The sequence below is a fragment of the Sus scrofa genome, chromosome 7, assembly GCF_054392235.1.
Source record: "Sus scrofa isolate SSC_HxYL_T2T_F1_AM1 chromosome 7, Sscrofa_HxYL_maternal_Yorkshire_Landrace_v2.0, whole genome shotgun sequence".
Taxonomy (NCBI): domain Eukaryota; kingdom Metazoa; phylum Chordata; class Mammalia; order Artiodactyla; family Suidae; genus Sus; species Sus scrofa.
In genome coordinates, this window is record NC_139389.1 from 26321118 (window position 1) to 26343208 (window position 22091).

At 38.6% G+C, this 22091-nt stretch overlaps 2 protein-coding genes and 1 pseudogene across 2 annotated transcripts; 1 reads left to right on the forward strand and 2 right to left on the reverse strand.

The window, feature by feature from the left end:
* The first annotated feature begins 9097 nt into the window (after window positions 1–9097).
* Window positions 9098–10045, forward strand: LOC146401441 (olfactory receptor 12D1). The gene has a single exon (XM_084970390.1). The coding sequence runs from the start codon at window positions 9119–9121 to the stop codon at window positions 10043–10045; it is 927 nt and encodes a 308-aa protein (XP_084826516.1). The 5' UTR covers window positions 9098–9118.
* A 4944-nt stretch (window positions 10046–14989) lies between these two features.
* Window positions 14990–15836, reverse strand: LOC146401442 (peptidyl-prolyl cis-trans isomerase A pseudogene; annotated as a pseudogene).
* A 666-nt stretch (window positions 15837–16502) lies between these two features.
* Window positions 16503–17615, reverse strand: LOC110258725 (olfactory receptor 11A1-like). Its single transcript, XM_084970308.1, has one exon. The coding sequence runs from the start codon at window positions 17610–17612 to the stop codon at window positions 16503–16505; it is 1110 nt and encodes a 369-aa protein (XP_084826434.1). The 5' UTR covers window positions 17613–17615.
* Between the last annotated feature and the right edge of the window lie 4476 nt (window positions 17616–22091).

Consider the following 22091-nt stretch of genomic DNA (forward strand, 5'->3'; position numbering starts at 1 on the left):
CTTGAACGAATCTAGAGAACTCTTCTGAAGCATAAATTAACAGACAACAAGAAAGCTGTGATGTGAAATTATACTGCTTCTCAAATCATTTACCTTACATATAATAGAGGGAACTGGATAAAGAAAAAATGAATGGGTAAGCCTAATGGAGTTGTATTAAACAATGCATTCTTAGGTAGTAGGAAGGCAACTTGATCAAATGAAACACCAGCCATGGAATTCTAATGCTGAATTGGTTTTGACCTGTCATGTGACAAAACTGAGATGTTATATATTCTAATGTGTTTGTCTCTGAATTTACATATAGAAATATGCCTATATTGCCCACAAAGTATATATATGTATAGTTTTTAGGTCTGTTTATCTGTATGATCCCTCCAAGTTAGCAATTTCAGTACAATAAATAAAGTTAACATGCTTTATATTTTTGAGGATGTTTAATTTAGGACCATAAATACTCAATTTAAATGTTCACTTACATGTTTAGGGGGAATTTTAAGATGTACTTCATGATTTCTTGTTATCCAAGCAAGGTGGCAACAAAATTAATTAAGGAAAAACACACAGTAATCATAAATTAACAGAAAAAAATAACCAGTGTATCATCTAAAGAGTTCTGGAACCATTATATTCAGAGATGTTCTAGAAGTCAAAAGGTCCAACTGTAAAGGACTATTATGAAATGCTATTAAAAGTGGAGTCAGGTTTAAAAAACATCTCAAGAATATCTTCTATCCTATTTCTGGCTTATTTTTTTTCTCAGCTTTGCATCATGCAAAGCATTGAATACATAATTTTTTCTGCTTTTTTGTTTAGTTTTCCTCTTCTAACCTTATTTAAACAATCTAAATTATTTGTTTTATTCCTCAGTTCCATAGAGAGACAAAACTAAGTAAATGACTTGCTAAAGGTTACTGTTCATAGAGGAAGAAAAGAGAATCAAGATGTTTAGACTCTTACATTCTAACTAATGCTTATCCCCATGAGACAGTAACTGTATACACAGAGCCTGGTAAAGCAGGTAAGAAAAATGGACTGAGAAAAGAAATAAAGAAAAAAAAATCACACAAGTAATGTCAAAAAAAGACATATGTTCCTTTTCTAATAACTAAATAAAAACCACTTTTGAAATTTAAAAAAGAAGAGATGTGGATACAAAAAATACCCTTTCTGTCTTCCATATTATAGTAGACAATTATGGAGGCCTTTCCTGGATTCCAGGCCAGCTCCTAGAGTTAAATTTCTACATAAACTAACTTCCAACATCCTGGGACTGTTAAGAGAAGAAATAGATTAAACCCAAAGTTATATGTATCAGCTAGCACACACCAGCAGGAGTAACACTGGAACTTGATTTTGAGAGTACTTGGGAGACTAGAACATAAAATTGGATTTTATGTTACAATCCCTTACCTTGAGGACATTGGATTCTTAGGCCAGGACCCAAGGGATGTGGATCTTAGAAGCTTAGACAAGGCAGTGGTCCATTATGATGAGTGTAGAAATGCCTTAGTTGCCCTGGCAGATGGTACAAGAAGGATAAAAGACATTCAGAAAAGCAGAGGGGACATATCATGTGAGGTGAGAAAATACACCAGAATCCCATATTCTGTGAGACAGCCTAGAAGAAACACACCATTCACTAAGATCATTGGGAACGTTCTGGTAGAGGAGTACCAGAATTACCAAGAAGTTCAGTCATGACTCTCCTCTGTAGACTGGGGATGATGATTGGAGAGATAATTACAGAACTAGATCATTAACACTGACAGAGAAAAAGGGCATCTTAAACAATAGAGGAGTGATGGTAGAACTGAACCACCAAAATCAAGCAGCTTAAAATTTCCATAACAAACAGTGAGGTCAGAGGGGCAGACAAAAAGCCTCGACCCACGGATAGTTGTGGAGATGGTTAAAACATTATGATGTCTCTAGCCGCAAAATTAGGGAACAGTCAACAAGGATACTGCTTAAACTTTACAGTTAAAAGGCAAGAGTGGAGAAGCAGGAGACTGAGTGATCCTTCCCCAGGAAAAGATCACAATTACCTGCACTACTTATTGACCTCACTGCCTGAAAACATAGTTAGTCATGGCCCCAGAGAAGAAGTGGGCTGCAATACAATGGCAAACATTTACTGAAAAGATACCCATATTCTTCCCCAAAGGGAACTACCTCCATTTATACTCGATTTAACTGTATGCTGAAAAAAGGAAAATACCAAAATATTTCAGGGCCTATTAGACAGGTGATCTGAGTTGACATCAACATGCCAAGAACCAAAGCACCATCATGGCCCACCTATTAAGATGCACATATGGAGATCAGGTCAGGTAAAATCCTGATTTGTAGTCTATCACCTGGTACTGCAGACACTCCAATAGTCATTCCCCAGTAATTAGGTATAAAATTGGGATTGAACTACCTAGAAGCTCCTTCATCATGTCCTTGGTCAGTAAAAAATGAGCTATAATACCAGAGAAGGCCAAGTGGAGACATGTGAATATCTCATCTGGCTGGGATATTAAACCAAAAACAATGTCATATTTTGTGAGGAGCAGCCAAAATGAATGTCCCCTTTAAATATCTAATGACAAAGATCACTTGAGGACTTCAGATGGATCTTGGATAATGACAAATCTAACTACTGATTTATCTCATAATATTTATTCATGCTGCATTTTTTCTGATCTTTTCTAATATCTACCGTGCTTTCATCTTTATTTCTGTGGAATTCTCTTGTAATGAGCTTGAGTAATCAAAATGTCCTGTCAAGGTTATTTATTTCTTGTTTGACTCTGCCACAGGTTTGTAGACTACAATATCTACATGACAACAGATAAATGAAAACGTTCGATCAATTTCAATTATTTTATGATAATAACTCTCAGGACACTAGAAATATAAGGAACATAACTAAATTCAGTAAATGATATCAGCAAAACTTACTAAAATCCTGTCTATCAAAACTACAGCCAGTGTCATGTGCTCTGAAGAACTTCAGAAATATCCCTTCAAGATTTGAAAGAAAAATAAATGTTTTCTACTATCACATCTCCGCTACTATAATTGAAGGTCTCAGACAATGTAATTAAATAAGAAACTCAACAGTAAATAAAAGAAGAGGAAACAAAGAGGCAAAATTTTTTTAAATGAAGAGTATATTATTATCAACATTTTTTAAACCTTACAGATTTACCCAAATGAGCTGAAAATTTCAGTTAATACAAAAATCTGCACATGGATGTTTATATCTGTCAAAACGTGGAAGCAAACACATTATTCTTCACTAGACAAATGGGTAAACTGGTACATCCATACAACGAACAGTTTATATAAATATACCTGTATCATGCTACAAAAAGACACGAAGGCATCTTAAAGGCATATTGTTAAGTAAAAGAAGCCAATCTTGAAAAGGCTACATACTATATGACGCCAAGAATATGATATTCTGGGAACGGAAAAACTGAAGCCAGTAAAAAAAAAAAATCAGCGGTTGCCAGAAGTTTGAGGAGAGAGAGAGATAAAGAGTTCATGCACAGGGGATGTTTAGGACAGTAATAGTAATCTACAGTAATGGTGGACATATGACATTATACATTTGTCAAAATGCATAGAAGGCACAAAACAAAGAATGAAACATAACTAGAATCTTAAGAAATGCTGCCTGATACAAGATCAACATATTCAAATCAATTATGCATCTATTGCAATAAGTTTAATCAGATGTAAGATACAATGAAAATATGAACAAATTCACTTCTAAAAATGAGCAAAAATTTTTAAATTTTATCCAAGGATTTAAATTAAAATTGAACAAAAATACCAATACATCCACATGTATAGATGAGATAATTAAACATTATAAACATGTAATCTACATACACACAAAAATGAATTTAATATACTTTAAGGAAATTCCAGGGGAATTTTGTGACGAATTCAACTGATTCTAAAATTTATATTGAAGAATAAATGTTCATAAATAGATAATTTTGTAGAAGAATTTTAGTGATTAGACTTGATCTACAAAATAGTACAACTGGAAGTTCCCATGTGGCGTAGTGGGTTAAGGATCTGGCATTGCCACAGTGGTGGCGCACCTCACAACTGTGGACTGGTTTCAATCCCTGGCCCAGGCACTTAATAATTGCTGAGGGTGAGCCAAAAAATAAATTAAAAAATTAAAAATAGTACAACTATAGGAGGCTACATTAATTAAAAAGCTCTCAGTTACTAACGTAAGAAGAGATAAATAAATCCGTGGATGCTAACGTTTTGCTGTGAGAAGTCAACAAACAAGGAGAGATTACATGCAAATGCTGCAGTTGCCCTGCTGAGTTTTTAGCCAAGAGCCAACATCATTTGCCCGTCATGTGTGGAAATCTTTTTGGACTTCCATCTAAATTGAGTTTTCAGGTGACTATAATCACTGCTTAAATCTGCCTATAACTGAATAAGAGATCTCAAGCAGAAACTGCTCATCCACACATACTAGAGAGAAAATAATAAATTATTGCTTTAAGTCACTTAGTTTGTTATGTAGTGACAGATAACCAGAAGATGCCCACTCGGTGTTCCGTCATGGACATACTGTGTAAGAGTTCAAAATTGCTGCTGAGGTTATTTGATCACTAAAGTTCTTATAATACTTAAATTCTTAGGAGAAAAAAAATCCTGTATATCTGTCACCAGAAGAAAAAATGTTGGAACTTAATTAAATTCAAATCTACAGATAATTAAGAAGATCTACAATAAGCTAACTATAATAGAAAAAACAAAAATCATTAAAAAAAAAAAAAGATCTACTATGGAAAAGACACAGTGCCAGATGGTGTTTGTAACACAAAAATGAAGTAGATGAGTCATTGTTTAAAAGAAATAACATTCTAATAAAATTATTTAAATCAATAGATTATTACCAATTATTCTGACTTTGCAATGATACACAGAGCCAACATGAGTCCCCTGAATAGGCATTTACTTTGCAATGAACAAAATGAAAAGTAGATTTAACCCTTAATGTTGGGTTTTCCAGAGTATAAACCACAAATTACAATGCATTTCAACAATTTAATCCAATGAATGCAAATAAACAGAATTTCCATATAACTAGGTATGATCATTAATCAAATCAACAGAAAAATACTCCACAGGAAAACTCTATATAATTGCAACTTTTACTCCCAGGGTATTTGCAAGGAGCCATACATACTAGAGTATTGAGGATCTCTCCACTCATGACACAGGAGCTATACAGAGGAGCATAAACTCCAATTATGAGAATGGAAATCATTTTTCCTCTCCACAGAAAATGTTTTACTGAAAGTGACTGAATTACCTTCTGCTAGGTAGTAACTGAGAAATTTTCCCTAAGTTTAGAAAGGAAGTTCCTGGATTTGCTCTGGTGAGTTTCCGTGGTGTCTAAAATGGATGATTTTACTGAATAATAGAAAGTCAATGAATAATAGGGTTTGAGTGGGTGGGATAAAACCAGTCATTGTCATTTGTTTCATAACAGCTAAAGTTAAAAAGTTATCAGCTGTGGATTTTTTAAATAAAAATTGCAAATCCAGGAGAAAGATTTAACTTCTTTGTTCCAGAAACATATTGTACGCATCCGTGTTTTCTCAGCAATTTCTTCCTTTCTTCAACTAGCAAATAAATCTGGGATAAATGAACCACAGGATGGGATGATACCACCCGATATCCTTCTATTCTTATTATTTACTACCCTAATGGTGACTTCAAAGAGATGTGAGATCCTACCTGTATCAAAGATAAACAGTGTTCAAATAGTATAGGAAAATGAAAAAATCTGAGGATGTATCAAAATATTGTAATGTCAGCAAATCAACCACAATTTCCATTTTCACAAAATAAGAACCAACGAAGATTACAAGGACACAAAGATTGTGAGAAGCATGTGAGAACATATTTCCTGTCACAACCAGTCATACGGGTTTCAGGTCTCTTCTATTTCTTAGGGAGAAATTCTGATGTCAATGAAATATAAGAAAATTCAGTATCGATTAAGTCATGGTCCATATTTTGAAAGAAATACAGAAAATAGGAGTTCCCGTCGTGGCGCAGTGGTTAACGAATCCGACTAGGAACCATGAGGTTGCGGGTTCGATCCCTGGCCTTGCTCAGTGGGTTGGGGATCTGGCGTTGCCGTGAGCTGTGGTATAGGTTGCAGACACGGCTTGGATCCCGCGTTGTTGTGGCTCTGGTGTAGGCCGGCGACTACAGCTCTGATTGGACCCCTAGCCTGGGAACCTCCACATGCCGCAGCAGCGGCCCTAGAAAAGGCAAAAAAAAAAAAAAAAAAGAAAAACAGAAAATATTTCACAACCAGAAATAATGATAAAAAACTATTAAATTCTTCATATAGATTTTTGTAATCTTTTAAAAGCACTAGTATCTACCTAAAAATAAACAAAGGAATGAGGATTTAAAGGCCTCATTTGTTAAAAGATAGAAAGTAGAGTGCAGAGAAAAAGTACTCAGTGAAATCAAAGAAGCAAAAGTAATTAAAATTCTGGATCAATATTCAACATATTCAGTAAAGTAGAAGGATATAAGATTAACATTCACAAATGAGTTGCATTTCTGTATACTAACAATAAAATATTTGAAAAGGAATACAAAAATACAATACCTTTTAAAATTGCATTCCAAAAAATCAAATATCGGCGTTCCCATCATGGGTCAGCAGTTAGTGAACCCGATTAGCATCCACGAGGACAGGGGTTCGATCCCCGGCCTCACTCAGTGGGTTAAGGATCCAGCGTTGTCATGAGCTATGCAGCCCAGATCCTGTGTTGCTGTGGCTGTGGCTACACAAGTACCACTGAAGATGGCGCCCTCTGCATTCCTGACCATGACCTTTGCCTGAATCCTTTCTTATCCTAAGGGAGAATTAACACCCAATAAAAGATGATTGGTAGTTGGAAAAAAAAAATAAAAGAATTACCATATGACCCAGCAGTCCCAAACTTGGGCATATATCTGGACAAAACTTTCCTTGAAAAAGAAACATGCACCCATATGTTCATTACAGCATTATTCACAATAGCCAAGACATGGAAACAACCTAAATATCCATTGACAGATGAATGGATTAAGAAGATGTGGTATATATACCTATATATATATTCCGTATCTGGAATCTAATATACAGCACAAATAAACCTTTACACAGAAAAGAAACTCATGGACTTGGAGAACAGATTTGTCCTTGCCAAGAGGGAGGGGGAAGGAGTGGGATGGACTGGAAATTTGGGGTGGATAGATATAAACTACTGCATTTACAGTGGATAAGCAATAAGATCCTGCTGTATGGCACAGAGAAATATATCTAGTCACTTGTGATGGAACTTGATGGAGGATAATGTGATAAAAGAATGTCTATATACATTCTTTCTATATATAGCAGAAACTGACAGAACAGTGTAAATCAAGTATAATACCAAAAATAATAACCTTAATGAAAACTTTAAAAAGAAAGTGTATCCTTTCAATCCAGTCGCAGGAAACGAAAGGTATTTTAACTAAGAAAACATAAGGTTAAAGAGAACTGTACTGCCCATGGTACTGAAACTAAGAAGGAAACATATTAGGGGGAAAAAAAACATAAGAAAAATGGAAGGAAAAAAAAAAGGAACACAAGATAGGAGTTCCCCAAGGAACATTCTCTTATACTGCAGATATAGGAAGGGATCTTGTTTATTCTTACAATAATCTTCCCAAACCCAGGGGACATGCTCTCTCAAGATTTGCACGTCGAGAGATCTGTGGCTCATAAAAGACAGGCAGAATTTCAGAAAGAATTGGCTGGGGAAGATGAAGAGCTTATGCTGCAACCCCAGTACAAGCTATCACTTCAAAGAGTTTTCTACTATCTACTTTTCAAATAGTTTTCTACTATTTAATTTTCATGAGTATAAACCTGAAAACATTCCTTAGCTGTGACGTTGACCACTCAATCAGGTATGAGGATGAAACGGGAGACAAGCTGGGAAGTTATATTCTCTGTCATCTTGCTAGCATTAAAGTTCAATGCCCAGGACTTAGCGCTGGTTCTCTATTTTACGATGAACTCCTCATTGTGCTTCTACATTATGAAATCTCTTTCCTGCCTACATTTTTATTGCCATTCCTCTAGATAATCTCCAAAGTAAATACGTAATCTCTAAATATTTACACTGCAGTGAAATAAATCATTTAGTACAGGAAATCTGATTGCTAGTTGCTTTCAATGTTAGGAAAAGGTTTTTCCCCCAAGTGAATTTTTGATACACTTTTGTGCTGTGGGACAGTGAACAAAAAAAAGTATCTCAAACATTTATGTCTTAAACAGGAGTAATAAATTTTAACACTATACAAAATATACACTGCTATCCAAGAAAGATTCTCTGAATTCCTTGAAGCCAGCCTTTTACACAGGTGGAAAAGAATCTAAATAGTTTCTCAAATTTTTCTCTAGCGATACAGCCTAGAATCCCCTGGGATCCACAGGTATGTTCCCTAGTTCACATCTTTTGCTCTCGTCACATCAAATCTTTTTCTTCTCCTTTCACGGATTTCCCAAATTTTGAATGATTCCCTCTTATTAGGAAGCACACCAATGTCTGCATATCGATTCAGATTTCTTTACAGCCCTTATTTTCCTCCAATTGTCTCTTCTTAAGTAAAAACCCTTCAGATGGTTTCGTACTAGGTCAAGAGACAGTGGTGAAGTGAAGTGGGTTAAAATTTACCCTCTGTTAGTGCTGACTTAGGACAAGAACAGGCAACTTGTATCAGAAAGTACAGGTTCGCAGTCACATCAGATGGTAGGATGGCAACAGGCTCTGAATCCCTGGGAGAAACAAAAATACTATGATAAATCTAATAAAAAAGAAAAGGTAGGTGAGCTCATAACCAACACATAACCTTTGCATTTTATAAGCTAACGGTCCACATCCTGTAAAACCATTGTGCTGGGACTATTTATAACCAGAATTCTCTCCCTCAAAATATTGTCGTCCAGGAGGGAAGATCCTCAGCCAGAGGACTCTAATTTCCAGCAGAGATAGCATTCCATATACTCTTCTGTCTTTGCTTTTAAGTGATGCCCAATCAAACATCAGTCACTGAATTTCTTCTCCTCGGAGTGACAGACATCCAAGAACTGCAGCCTTTGCTCTTCGTGCTTTTCCTCGCAGTTTACCTGGTCATCGTGGCTGGGAATGGAGCCATCCTGATGGTTGTCATCTCTGAGCCAAGACTCCATTCTCCTATGTATTTCTTCCTGGGAAACCTGTCCTGTCTAGATATCTGCTACTCCACAGTGACGCTGCCAAAGATGCTGGGGAACTTCCTCTCCTCACACAAAGCAATTTCTTTCTGGGGATGCATAAGCCAGCTTCACTTCTTCCACTTCCTGGGCAGCACAGAGGCCATGTTATTGGCCGTGATGGCTTTTGACCGCTTTGTGGCTATCTGCAAACCACTTCGTTACACTCTTATCATGAATCCTTGGGTCTGTACTCAAATGGCTGTCACTGTCTGGATCATTGGTTTTTTCCATGCCCTGATGCACTCCATAATGACCTCTCGCTTACACTTCTGTGGTTCCAACCATATCCATCACTTCTTCTGTGATATTAAGCCTTTGCTCAAGCTGGCCTGTGGGAACACTGAGCTTAACCAGTGGCTGCTCAACACTGTCACGGGGACCATTGCCATGGGTCCATTCTTTCTGACACTTCTCTCTTATTTCTACATTATCATCCATCTTTTCTTCAAGACACATTCTTGCAGCATGCTTCATAAAGCACTGTCCACTTGTGCCTCCCACTTCATGGTAGTTGTTCTTCTCTATGCTCCTGTTATTTTCACTTATATTCATCCTGCCTCAAGTAGCTCCATGGACCAGGACTGGATCATTGCCATTATGTACAGTGTGGTCACTCCTGTACTAAACCCACTGATCTATACCTTGAGGAACAAAGAGGTAAAGGGGGCCTTGAAGAGGGTGTTCAGAAATGGGCTTTAACTTTAAGAGATCTAGAGAACCCTTCTGAGCATAAATAAACAGGTAATAAAATGTTGTGATGTGAAATTGCATTGCTTCTCAAATCATTTACCATATATATAACAGACAAAACTGGATTTAGAAAAAATAAATAGGAAAATCCAGTCTAGTTGTGTTAACAATGCATTCCTAGGTAATGTAGGGAAACTTGAACAACTGATACACTATCCATGGAATCTTAATATTGAATTTTTGTGAGAGATATCAGTTGATAAAGTTGATTTTTTATTTATTCCTTTGTATTCTTGAATGAAATCAAATATAGAAATTTGCCTGTGTCACCCACACCTTGTGTAGTTAGATAGTACTCAGTCCTGTTTAACTTTCCTGTGAGTTAACATTATAATGTGAGCAATAAAATTATTAGTTGTTATATTTTTTTTTCTTTCTTTTTTTTTATTTTCCCACTGTACAGCAAGGGGGTCAGGTTATCCTTACATGTATACATTACAATTACATTTTTTTCCCCCATAGCTGTTATATTTTAAAGATTTGAATTTAAAGCCATGGTTACTCAAATGGAAACGTAAATGTTAAAAGTATGACTTAAAAGATAGTCTTTAAGTAATTCATTTCTTTTTCTCCAAGCGGGAAGGTAAGTAAATAAAACAAATAATGTTGTGAGTACTAATTAACAGAGATAAAGAAACCAATAGTTTATCTAGAAAGTTTTGTGAACGCTGATTCCAAAGCTGTTTTATAAGTCAACTGGATAAACTGTCAAAGATTATTGTAGAATACTATTAAAAGTTGAGGCAACTTGAAAAAAAAATCTCAAGAATACATTTCTACTTCAATGGCATATTATTTTCCCTTAATTTTTGGCCGTGGAAAAGTATGTTTCAAAAATCTATTTATTTATTTAGTTTTTCTATTTCTATACTTATTTTCACAGATTATAATATGATGCAATATGATGTAACACCAGTGAAATATGAAGTGTACTCTTCTGGCCCTACTAACGTGAAATCTCATTAACTCCTAATTAACACCCTTGTTAATTACCTAGCACTCTTAAAGTTCAAGCCTTAAGAGTAAAAACCACATCCTTGAATAAAGCCTGCTCTAGGACCTGCCTGAACACAGACTAAAGCCAAAGCCCTAACTATAACCACTAGGAAGAGAGAATTTGGAAGAGAGTGACAGACACCTTGGGCTTTCCACAAATCCATACTACCAAGGCATAAAACCAACCTTACTCAAGTTCAAGAATGATATTCCATGAGTTGAAATGTCTGCTAGGAGTTCCTACTGGGGCTCCATAAGTTAAGAACCCAACACTGTATCCATGAGGATGCAGGTTCAATCCCTGGCCTTGTTCAGTTGGTTAAGGATCCTGCATTGGCTCAAGCTGCAGCGTAGGTCACAGATGTGGCTCAGATCCCATGTTGCTGTGACTGTGGCATAGGCCTGCAGCTGTGGCTCTGATTCAACCCCTAGCCCAGGAACCTCCATTTGCTGTGGATGTAGCCATAAAAAGATCCCCCCCCCAAAAAAAAAGGAGAGAAAGAAAAAGGAAATGTTTGCTAGAACAAAAAATCAATCTTCTTCTAAAGAAGATAATAATAGGATCCAGAGTTTCTACAATGATCTGTAGTCATTCAAAAAATTATTAGTCATACAAATACATGAGAAAATCTGATCAATATTCAAAAGAAAAGGAGATCAATAAAAACTGGACTTGATGTGGCCCAGATGTAGAAATCTACAAAGATTTTACAATAGCCACAAATATACTCAAAATATTAAAAGAAAATGTGTTCTAAGAATTAAGTCATTTAGGCATTAATCATCAACTTTCCTCAATGAAGCTAAAAACATCAGGTGAAAGGCTGATTGAGAACTGCATACTACAGACTTATGCCATGTGAATCCTCTAGCCATTAATATAAATAGCATCACTAAAAATGGGACAACCAAATATTGTGTGCCTCACGAGAAACTGCAGTAGAAGTAACATAGCAACTTTGGGATATTCTGCTAAAATGCTAACCATGGTCCAATTAGGCTTCTATCTTTTTTTTTTTTTTTGCTTTTTAGGGCCACACCCACGACATATGGAAGTTCCCAGGCCAGGGGTCGAATCAGAACTACAACTGCCAGCCTACACCACAGCCACAGCAACACAGGATCCAAGCCATGTCTGCAATCTGCACCACATCTCACAGCAATACCAGATCCCCGACCCACTGAGCGAGGCCAGGGATTGAAACCACATCTTCATGAATACTAGTCGGATTTGTTTTCACTGTGCCACAAAAGGAACTCCCTAAGCTTCTATCTTAATATCAGTTTTATAGTGTAAGTGCCTGATAATTAGCTTGTTTGATTATAATGTAAGTGCCTGATATTAAGCTTGTGATTGCCTAGGCATCTATTTCAAACACATTTATCTCAAATAAACATATGGTCAACTACAAAACTAGATAAAAAGCCAGGTCTCCCCACCCATGAAGTTCCCCTTTTTAGAAAGTCTTTAGTAACCTAAATTGACTGACTACTTGAGTGACCCTGCTTTTCCCTTCTCATGCTTTAATTCCGGCTCTTATGTTTTATATTCACCAATAAAGAATGAACCCATTAAACTCCAGGCACCCCACTCATAGCCCCAATAAAGGCAGGGCCCCAAGTCCATGCTCTCTCTCTCTCTGCCAAAGACATCTCTGTGTGGTCCCAGGTCATGTATTCTCTAAGACCTTTGAGTAATAAATCTTATTTTTTCAAAGTTCCCTGATGATTATTGCTAAGGTGCATCTTGCAGTCATAATAAGATCCACAAGGTCAGCCCGGCCACAACAATGGCTCTGGCCAGGGAAATATCTGTGGAGGCCCACCACAAGCTGCACAGGCCCAGGTAAGCGCCCCAGGCATTCTTAGTTGGTGGTGTTACTACACCGTCAATAGGCTGAGACTGACACCAAACAATTATACATAAAATACAAGATATACAGCAACACGGATGGACCTTAGAGATTATCATACTAGGTGAAGTAAGTCAGACAGTAAAAGACAAACATCATATAATATCAGTTATATGTGGAAACTTTTAAAAAGTTACAAATGAACTTATCTGCCAAACAGAAACAGACTCAGAGACTTTGCGAACAAACCTATGGTTACCAAAGGGGACAGTTACAGGGGAGGGATGGACTGGGGATTTGGGACTATATGGAATGACTGGCCAACAGGCAACTTCCATATAGCACAGAGAACTCCACCCAAAATTCTGTGATAAGCTATATGGAAAAAGAATCTGAAAAAGAATGGATATGTGTGTGTGTATATATATATAACTGAATCACTTTGTTGTTTGGCAGAAGTGACCACAACACTGTAAATCACCTATACTTCAAAAAACTTTAAAAGTGAAAAAAACGTGAAAGAAAAAAGGAAAATACAAGATATAAGAATATAAGTCAAAATCATAAATAAGCAGTATGTCTAATTTAGAATATGGAATATTCTACAGGGCAGATAACCAGATTTTTCCAATAAGCCAAAGCCATGAAAAAAAAAGGGAGAAGAACCTGTTGAAATAAGGGACTATTAATAGATGCAAACTATTGCCTTTGGAATGGATCAGCAATGAGATCCTGCTGTACAGCACTGGGAACTATATCTAGTAACTTATGAAGGAGCTCGATAATGTGAGAAAAAAGAATGTGTGTGTGTGTGTGTGTGTGTGTGTGTGTGTGTGTGTGTGTGTGAGTGACTGGGTCACCTTGCTGTGCAGTGGAAAATTGACAGAACACTGTCAACTAGCTATAATGGAAAAAAAAAATCATTAGAACAAAAAAAAAAAAGAATTTACTTAAAGATAGAGAAAATTTGAACATGCCTGTGTATTAGATGACATTAAGGAAATATGTATTAAGTATTATAATGTCAGGGTCAGCATGTTTCTTTCTTTAAATGCCTTTGTCAGAAAGCATACTGAATACAGTCAAACACCACCAAGGCGAGGGGCACTGACCTTCTGAGCAGCTGAATATCCACCTATAACAGAACTGGTCCTCCATATACCCAGTTCCTCTGTACAGATGAGGTTCCCCATTCATGGATTCAACCAACTGCTAATCCTGTACCGCTGTAGTATTTACTACTGAAAAACATCTGGGGAGTTCCCTTCAGTGGTTAACAATCCATGAGGACGCAGGTTTGATGCCTGGCCTTGTTAAGGATTCAGCATTGCCATGAGCTAGATCGAAGATGTGGCTCGGACCCCACATGGCTATGGCTGTGGCTGTGGCATAGGCCAGCAGCTGTAGCTTCAATTCAACCCCTTGCCTGGGAATTTTCATATGTCGCACGTGCAACACTAAAAAAAGCAAAAAAAGAAAAGAAGGAAAGGAAAGGAAAGGAAAAGAAAAGAAAAGACATCCGTGTATAAGTGGACCTGCACAGTTCATATCCATGTTGTTCAAAGATCAACTGTATTTGCATGTGGTGTACACACATACTCGGCTTACACAACATGTACTTACACAACATCTGAAATTTGCTCTAACATTTTCCAGAAAAAAAAAAAAAAAAAAGAGCTCTAGGCAGTTGAAATAGGATTGGCAAAGGTTGCTATTAAAGCTAGATGATGGCTCCCTGGGGAATCACTATAATGTTCCATCTACTTTGGTGTATGTTTGAAATTTTCTACAATAAACAGTTATAAATAAGAAATTAAAGTGTATCCAGCTTTAAATTTTTTATTATTGCTTAGCCTTTATTTCATAATCATAAACTTAACTTTACAGTCCAGCTAAACTTGGAGAAGGATAAGGAAAATATGGAACCCAAAGAACTGCAGTGAATGTACAAAGATTATAGGCTGTTTCAAGCAGATGAAAGTGAAGGGGTGCTCTCCTGGGCTACAGAAGGAATGGGCTGACAGTTAAGATAAAACACACAAGTCAAATTTATTAGATCTGTCCACAGTCAGTAATGGTGATCTTCTTGCTACTCTTGCCATTCCTGGCCCCAAAACACTCCATAGCTTCCAAAATATTTGTGACCTCTTTCACTTTGCCAAAGATCACATGCTTGCCATCCAACCACTCAGTCTTAGCCATGCAGGTGAAGAACTGAGAACCGTTTGTATTGGGGCCAGCACTTGCCATGGACGAGATGCTGGGACTCATGCTCCAGGATGACATTCTCATCATCAAATTTCTCCTGAGGAAGTTCCCATCATGGCTCCGTGGTAATGAACCCAACTAGTATCCATGAGGATGTGGGTTCCATCCCTGGCCTCCCTCAGTGGGTTAAGGATCCAGCATTGCTGTGAGCTATGGTGTAGGTCACAGATGTGGCTGGGATCCCACGTTACTCTGGCTGTGGAGTAAGCCAGCAGCTGTAGCTGTGATTTGACGTCTAGCCTGGGAACTTCCGTATGCTGCAGGTATGGCCCTAAAAAGACCAAAAAAAATTTCTCCCCAAAGATGGGCTTGCCACCAGTGCCATTATGATGTGTGAAGTCACCAAACCACCCTGGCACATAAATCCTGGAATTATCCTGTGGAACCTTTATAAAGCAGGAAACTTTAAAACCAAATCCTTTCTCCCCAGTGCTCAGAGCACAAAAGCTTTCTGCTGTTTTTGGAACTTCATCTGCAAAGAGCTCCAAGGAGACACGGCCCAAGGGCTCATTGCCAAGGGTGATGTCAAAGAACGCGGTGGGGCCAACCAAGGCTGGCTGACACAGGAGGCTCCTGGACGGCGGCGTGCAAGGCCCAGCTTTAAATTTTTTTAAAATATGCATATCCTTAGACCTGGCAATTCAACTCCTAAGAATTTATTGTACGAAAATCTGGATGTGATCTGTATTTGAATGGTGAAAGAACTGAATACAACTAAAAATTTCCTCAATAGAAGATTATTTTTAAAAATCATGTTTAGCTAGACTAAAAAGCTCAGAATAAATAAGTAGGTATTTGTCAAAATAAAAAGATGTTCAAGACCCAGCAGTCAATTAAAAACCAGATTACAAACTTCCATGATTCAACTTATTATACATATATATTATATATTTAATATATATAAGTTGTCAGTAATTCTAAGGGTTTTTTGTTTTGTTTTGTTTTGTTTTGTCTTTTTAGGGCTGCACCCATGGCATATGGAGGTTTCCAGGCTCGGGGTCAAATCAGAGGTGTAGCCACTGGCCTACGCCACAGCCACAGCAATGCCAGATCCAAGCTGCGTCTGCAACCTACACCACAGCTCACAGCAACGCCAGTTCCTTAACCCACTGAGCAAGGCCAGGGGTACAAACTGCATCCTCATGGATACTAATTGGATTCATTTCCACTAAGCCATGACAGGAACTCCCTAAGTTTATTTCATGTTGCCATTTATGTATACCTATTTTATATTAAATAATCAGTCTATTTTATAAAGAAATAATAAAAGTTAAAAGCAAATTTCAAAGTTAGCACTTGAAAATTATTTCTCTACCATACTCATTTTCAGTATGAGTGGGACAACTATAAAACTTTTCACAGAGAGAAATGTCAGAATAGAACAAAGCTAGTCCTCCCCAACCAATCCTGGAAGGCGTGCCAATAGAGACATCCAAAGTCCAAATAAAATCTTTACCACCTCCTTCAATTGTTTCAGTTTGCTTAAGCCTCCGGAGTGCCTGATGAACTTCCCTATTCCTCAGAGTGTAAATCACAGGATTGAAGAGCGGGGTGACCACAGTGTAGAGCAGGGCAAAGACCTTGGAGAGGAGCTGGGAGTGGACAGCGGAGGGTGCAATGTACAAGACCATGAGAGTGCCATAGAATGTGGACACTACAGTTAGGTGGGAGGAGCACGTGGAGAAGGCCTTCCACCTTCTGGCCCCAGAGGGAACTCTCAGCACGGCCACCACAATCCAGGCATAAGATGTCAGAATCAGTCCAAAGGGAACAGTGAGGCAGACCACAGAGAGAATGAACGTTGTCATACGGGCTATGCTGGGATCTGAGCAGGCCAGGCTCATCAAAGACATGAAGTCACAGTAAAAGTGGTCAATGTGGTTGGGGCCACAGAACCTCAGCTGGGCCATCAGGGCCACAACCAATCCATCTACCATGAAGCCAGAGAGCCAGGCTATGAGCACCAACCCCAGGCACCATCTGGGCCCCATCAGGAGCAGGTAGCGGAGAGGGTAGCAGATTGCCAGGTAGCGATCATATGCCATGACAGCCAGCAGGAAGCATTCAGCTGTGGCTAGAGAACCAAAAATAAAGAACTGGAGCAAGCAAGCAGCCACAGAGATGGCGGCCTCCTGCAAGAAGCCCTCCAGCATTTTTGGCACCACTGTGGATGTATAGAGGATCTCTAGGAAGGACAGATTAGCCAGGAAGAAATACATGGGTGTGTGGAGCTTCTGAGACCTAACCACTGCCACAATGATTAGCATGTTCCCTATGATGATGGAGGTGTAGACAAGAGTGAACACAGTAAAGAAGAGGAGATGTAAGTCGGCTATGTCATAGAAACCAAGAAGGACAAATTCAGCAATAGTTCGGTTTCCTATGGAGACAGTTTCCATGTGCATCAGCCACGTTTCTGCTTGGAAGTGATTAAGGGAGAAATTTTAGTGCATCTTTGTATCTTCTACACCAAGCCTGAGATAAGTAGAGCTAAAATGGAAGAGATGAAAATGAGTCTCCAAAACAAGAATCATTAACACAAGTCCCTATCTGTCCCCCTTTTTAGCGGCTTACTCCTTTTTCAACTCCTATCCTTCCCTACATTCCTTCACTGTGCATATTCTTCAAGACTCAAGAGATTTTTATCCAAACTTATAATTTCAGTCTTCAGAGACCTTTAAGCCAATTCAGTCTAATATTATTATGATACAGTAAACTCACCTTTCCAATTTGTATAACCAGCCATATGTCTGGTGATACAAATTCATATGTCCCATCATCAGCTCAAAATCAGCACGATCAACAACAACCTCTTTTACCTTCCCTGACAACAACCAGCTCCAATGTGAGTGGTTTGAAAATTCTGCCTGATACTCAAGCTTGCTGTATTATAGTCCTCCTTATGGTAACACTGTCTCTCATTCCTCATACCCCAATCAGTGAAATCTTATCAACTTGTTTGATTATAATGTAAGGGCCTGATATTAAGCTTTTGATTGCCTGGGCATCTATTTCAAACACATTTATCTCAAATAAACATATGGTCAACTACAAAACTAGACAAAAAGCTGTTGCTTGGAAAATTCTTATGTTCCCTCTTCACTCTTCCACCATTCATCTCACAACCTCTTTATGACTATCTCAGCACAACTGCCTTCAGTGCAAACTTCCCGTCTCTAGACCGCCCTCTCCCTCATCAAAAGCATCTTCTTCAAATACCAGTTTCATCAAGTCATTCAAAATTGTATAGTACAAATGTGATAAGTAATAATGTTGAGTGAGGAAAGTGTGGTGCTGTGAGGGCAGAAAGATCAAACCCAGACTGGAAGGTGGAGGAAAGGGGGAAGGTGTGCGAAATAAGGTCAGAGAAGGCTCCCCGGGGAAGAAATTGTAGGCAGTTCTGAGGGACAGAGAAGAGTTGACCAGGGAGTTCCCGTTGTGGCGCAGCGGAAACGAATCCAACTAGGAACCATGAGGTTGCAGGTTTGATCCCTGGCCTTGCTCAGTGGGTTAAGGATCCAGCATTGCCATGAGCTGTGGTGTAGGTCACAGACAGGGCTCGGATCCCATGTTGCTGTGGCTGTGGTATGGACCAGCAGCTACAGCTCCGATTCAACCCCTAGGCTGGGAACCTCCATATGCCGCAGAAGCGGCCCTAGAAAAAAGGCAAAAAGACAAAAAATTTTAAAAAAGAAAGAAAGAAAGAAAGAGTTGACCAGGCAAGGGACAGGAAAGTGGGCATCGCATTCCAGGCAGGAGAGACACAACTGTAAGTAAAGATGTGTACTGAGTTGTCGAAGAGCTAAAAATGGGTCTGAGTACCTGCAAGGAAGATCTCATATGCTATACAAAGCAATGTGTGTCTGTGTGTTATATTAAAAACAATGAGCAGTGTTCTCTGATGACCTAGCGGTTAAGGATCTGGCCTTGTCATTGCAGTCATGCAGGTTCAATCCCTGGCCCCAGAACTTCTGCACTCTCCAGGCATGCCCCCACCAAAAAAAAAAAAAAAAAACCGAAAACAAAAGCAATGAGAACACAACAAATGATTGGAAGCAGAGGAGAAAGTTAGAGGAAAAATGCAGATGTGTGTGTGTGTGTCTGTTTTGTGTGTGTGTGTGTGTGTGTGTGGTATCACAGAATCTGCTACCAGAGTTTGTGAAAGTATGGTACAGTTGCCATCTCCACTATAAGACTGTTTTGGGGACTATTTTAAAAGTTCATGCATATGAAAACTATTGTCAAGTCATAACATCATCTTGGCTTTTCAGACCACCACATCCCCCCTTCTATTTTTTTTTTTTTTCTTTTTGGCTGTGCCTGCATGTGGAAGAAGTTCCCAGGCCAGAGATTGAACCTGTACCACAGCAATGACCCAAGCCATAGCAGTGACAATGCCAGATCCTTAACGCTCTGTGCCACCAGAGAACTCCTCCCCACTCTATTTTTCAAGGATTGGGGAAGTGGGGAGAAAGAGGAAGGTAAAAAGAAGGCAGTAGGATGTGAGGAGAATAGATGAATGGGAAGGACGTAGCAACAGCCACGATCAGGGGTTAAGTGGCCATCACTCCCTTACAAAGGACAATCATGAAGAAGGAAGACTCCAAGGAACGCAGGATGAGTCTGAAATCAAAATGAAAATCACTGTACTGACTGTACGGACTGGTAGGGAAATGAAAATAGTGCAAAATATCTATTTTCTGAAAAGCAACCAATTACAGGCTCAACTTTACAAAAGGTAAAAGTCATAGTGTGAGCCCTCAATGTTATCACCATTTCTGCAAAAGAAATTCCAAGAAAAAATATTTGAAGAAGTATATACCAAATTATCCACTTTTATTTACCTTTGAAAAACGAGAGAAAAATTACTCTCATATACTTTGCAGTGTCTGCTAAACAGGTTCTTTTTACAAACAGAAACAGTAAATAAACTGTAATTTAGTTTGACATTTTAATCACCTCTCTTCAATGCTCTTGGGCATTTACTCTATAATAAAGCAGAAAGATACACTAATGAAATTTTTAAAGAGAACAGCATGAGTTTAAGTGTATCCCACAAGTTTTGTTGTCCTGCAACGAAGTAAGAAGATAAATTCCCACCATGTAAAAAACAAAAACGAAAACAATGGTTATGAGGGTGTCCTACTCCATAACATACTCCAACTAAAACTATTCTCATGAATATCTACTGTTCATCTCCAGGAGAGAGGAAAGAAATGAAATAAGCTGGGATGCAGCAAGAAGGATTCAAAATCCACTTCTTAAAGGCTCAATGGAAGATGTTACAACACTAGGATTCCAGAGGAAGACTATGAGATTTTTTTTTGTCCTTTTTTAAGTGAGATTTCTTTGAATTCCTTCGAAAAAAGAGCATTTTTTACTGTCTGGGCTAGATGAAATGTAGTTAAACTGATGAGAGGAGGAAACGCCCTAAAGACCAATTCTTTAGCTTTTTTAATAAGATCTGTGAACTAAGCTGTGAACAATTATACAAAAATAGGAAACTCACCTGAAATAGCACTTCTAAAGAGAAAAAAAAACTGTGAAGAGCAGGCTATGTACTAAGATTTGCTGAAGACGTCAGAATATTGAAGTTTCCCACCTTCAACTCCCCCATCCTTGACCTCATCGTGGGATAATGTATGACATTGAATAGAAATGTCACATTTGGTTCCCTCATCTCCCCAGTCTCTATCTCCTTTTCTAGCTCCTAGATTCTTCTGGCTTCTCACTGTAGGTCCTTCCCTTTATCACAAAGAAGGGATGACAATTGCCAAGAAGGGAGAGGCCCCTGAGGACCAATTACAGATTGACTGGAGAGCAGCCTTAAATGAAAAAGCAATATCAGCCCCCTGAGATACTTGTCTTTTTCCAGAGGAGCTTCCTCAATTATTGGCTTGACCAAAAGTGGAGCAGAAACCAAGAGTCATATGGGAACTCACCCTTCCATCCCCACGGGGGCTAATGCTCTCCACCAAGCATCCCATCCCCCAATTCCCAGTCTCTTCCCCGGAACTCATCACAAAATTCTCCTAAGTTCTCAGCAGCAACCCTAAACCATTACCCCCATAGTGAACCTCCCAGAAGACTACTCTCAGCCCTCTCTCCCCACCCTCCAGCTTTCAGACCCTCTCACCATCCCAGAAAACTATTTCAATTGAGGCAGCCCTTACTACCAGGGTTTTATATGGATTTTCAAAGCCCTGCCAATAGTAGGTCTGCTTTAAGGAGAAGGAAGCTGGCATGTTATTACAAAGTAACATCCAAATGGTTAAGGACATTTCAATATCCTACATGTTCAAATGCCTGCCTGACAGCTTGTCTCCCACTGTTCCCTTCTGAGAATTCTCCACGGAAATCAGGCTGATCTATTGACTTCTCATCCTCAGCAATGTGTTCAGTCGTGCCATTGTCTTTCTGAGTCAGACCCTTACTTCAGACCCACTTTCTTTCTAACAGACCAATTCCATTTGGAAAAGAAAGCACACGTTCTCATGGATCCCCCCATGCCACCAGTCTATTTCACAAACCAAAGCCCAGGAAGTGTATTTGGTTATTAATTCCCTGGTTCCCTTCCTTGCATCTTGGGAAACTTGCATCCAAGGAGAAGTCTTTAACAATAGCATTTCATGACCCTAACTTGAAATACTATTCTAAGCCCTACTTCCCAAAGCTTCTTGAAGATTAGCAATTTATTTTTCACAAAGGAGATAGTATTCTATCCAGCAAGATTCTACTAAGACAGATCATGGTCTTTCATGGTTTCTATCAAAGATTCCTGCATTTAGCTTTCTTCTTTACTAGACTACAAGCTACAAATAAGTAATATCCAGGGCAAGTAGTATATCCTATTCATCTTTGTTGCCCAAGTACACTGT

What these genes read in the sequence shown, in the direction of transcription:
- LOC146401441 (XM_084970390.1), top strand. Translation starts at nt 9,119, where the DNA reads ATGCCCAATCAAACATCAGTCACTGAATTTCTTCTCCTCGGAGTGACA.
- LOC110258725 (XM_084970308.1), bottom strand. Translation starts at nt 17,612, where the DNA reads ATGGAAACTGTCTCCATAGGAAACCGAACTATTGCTGAATTTGTCCTT.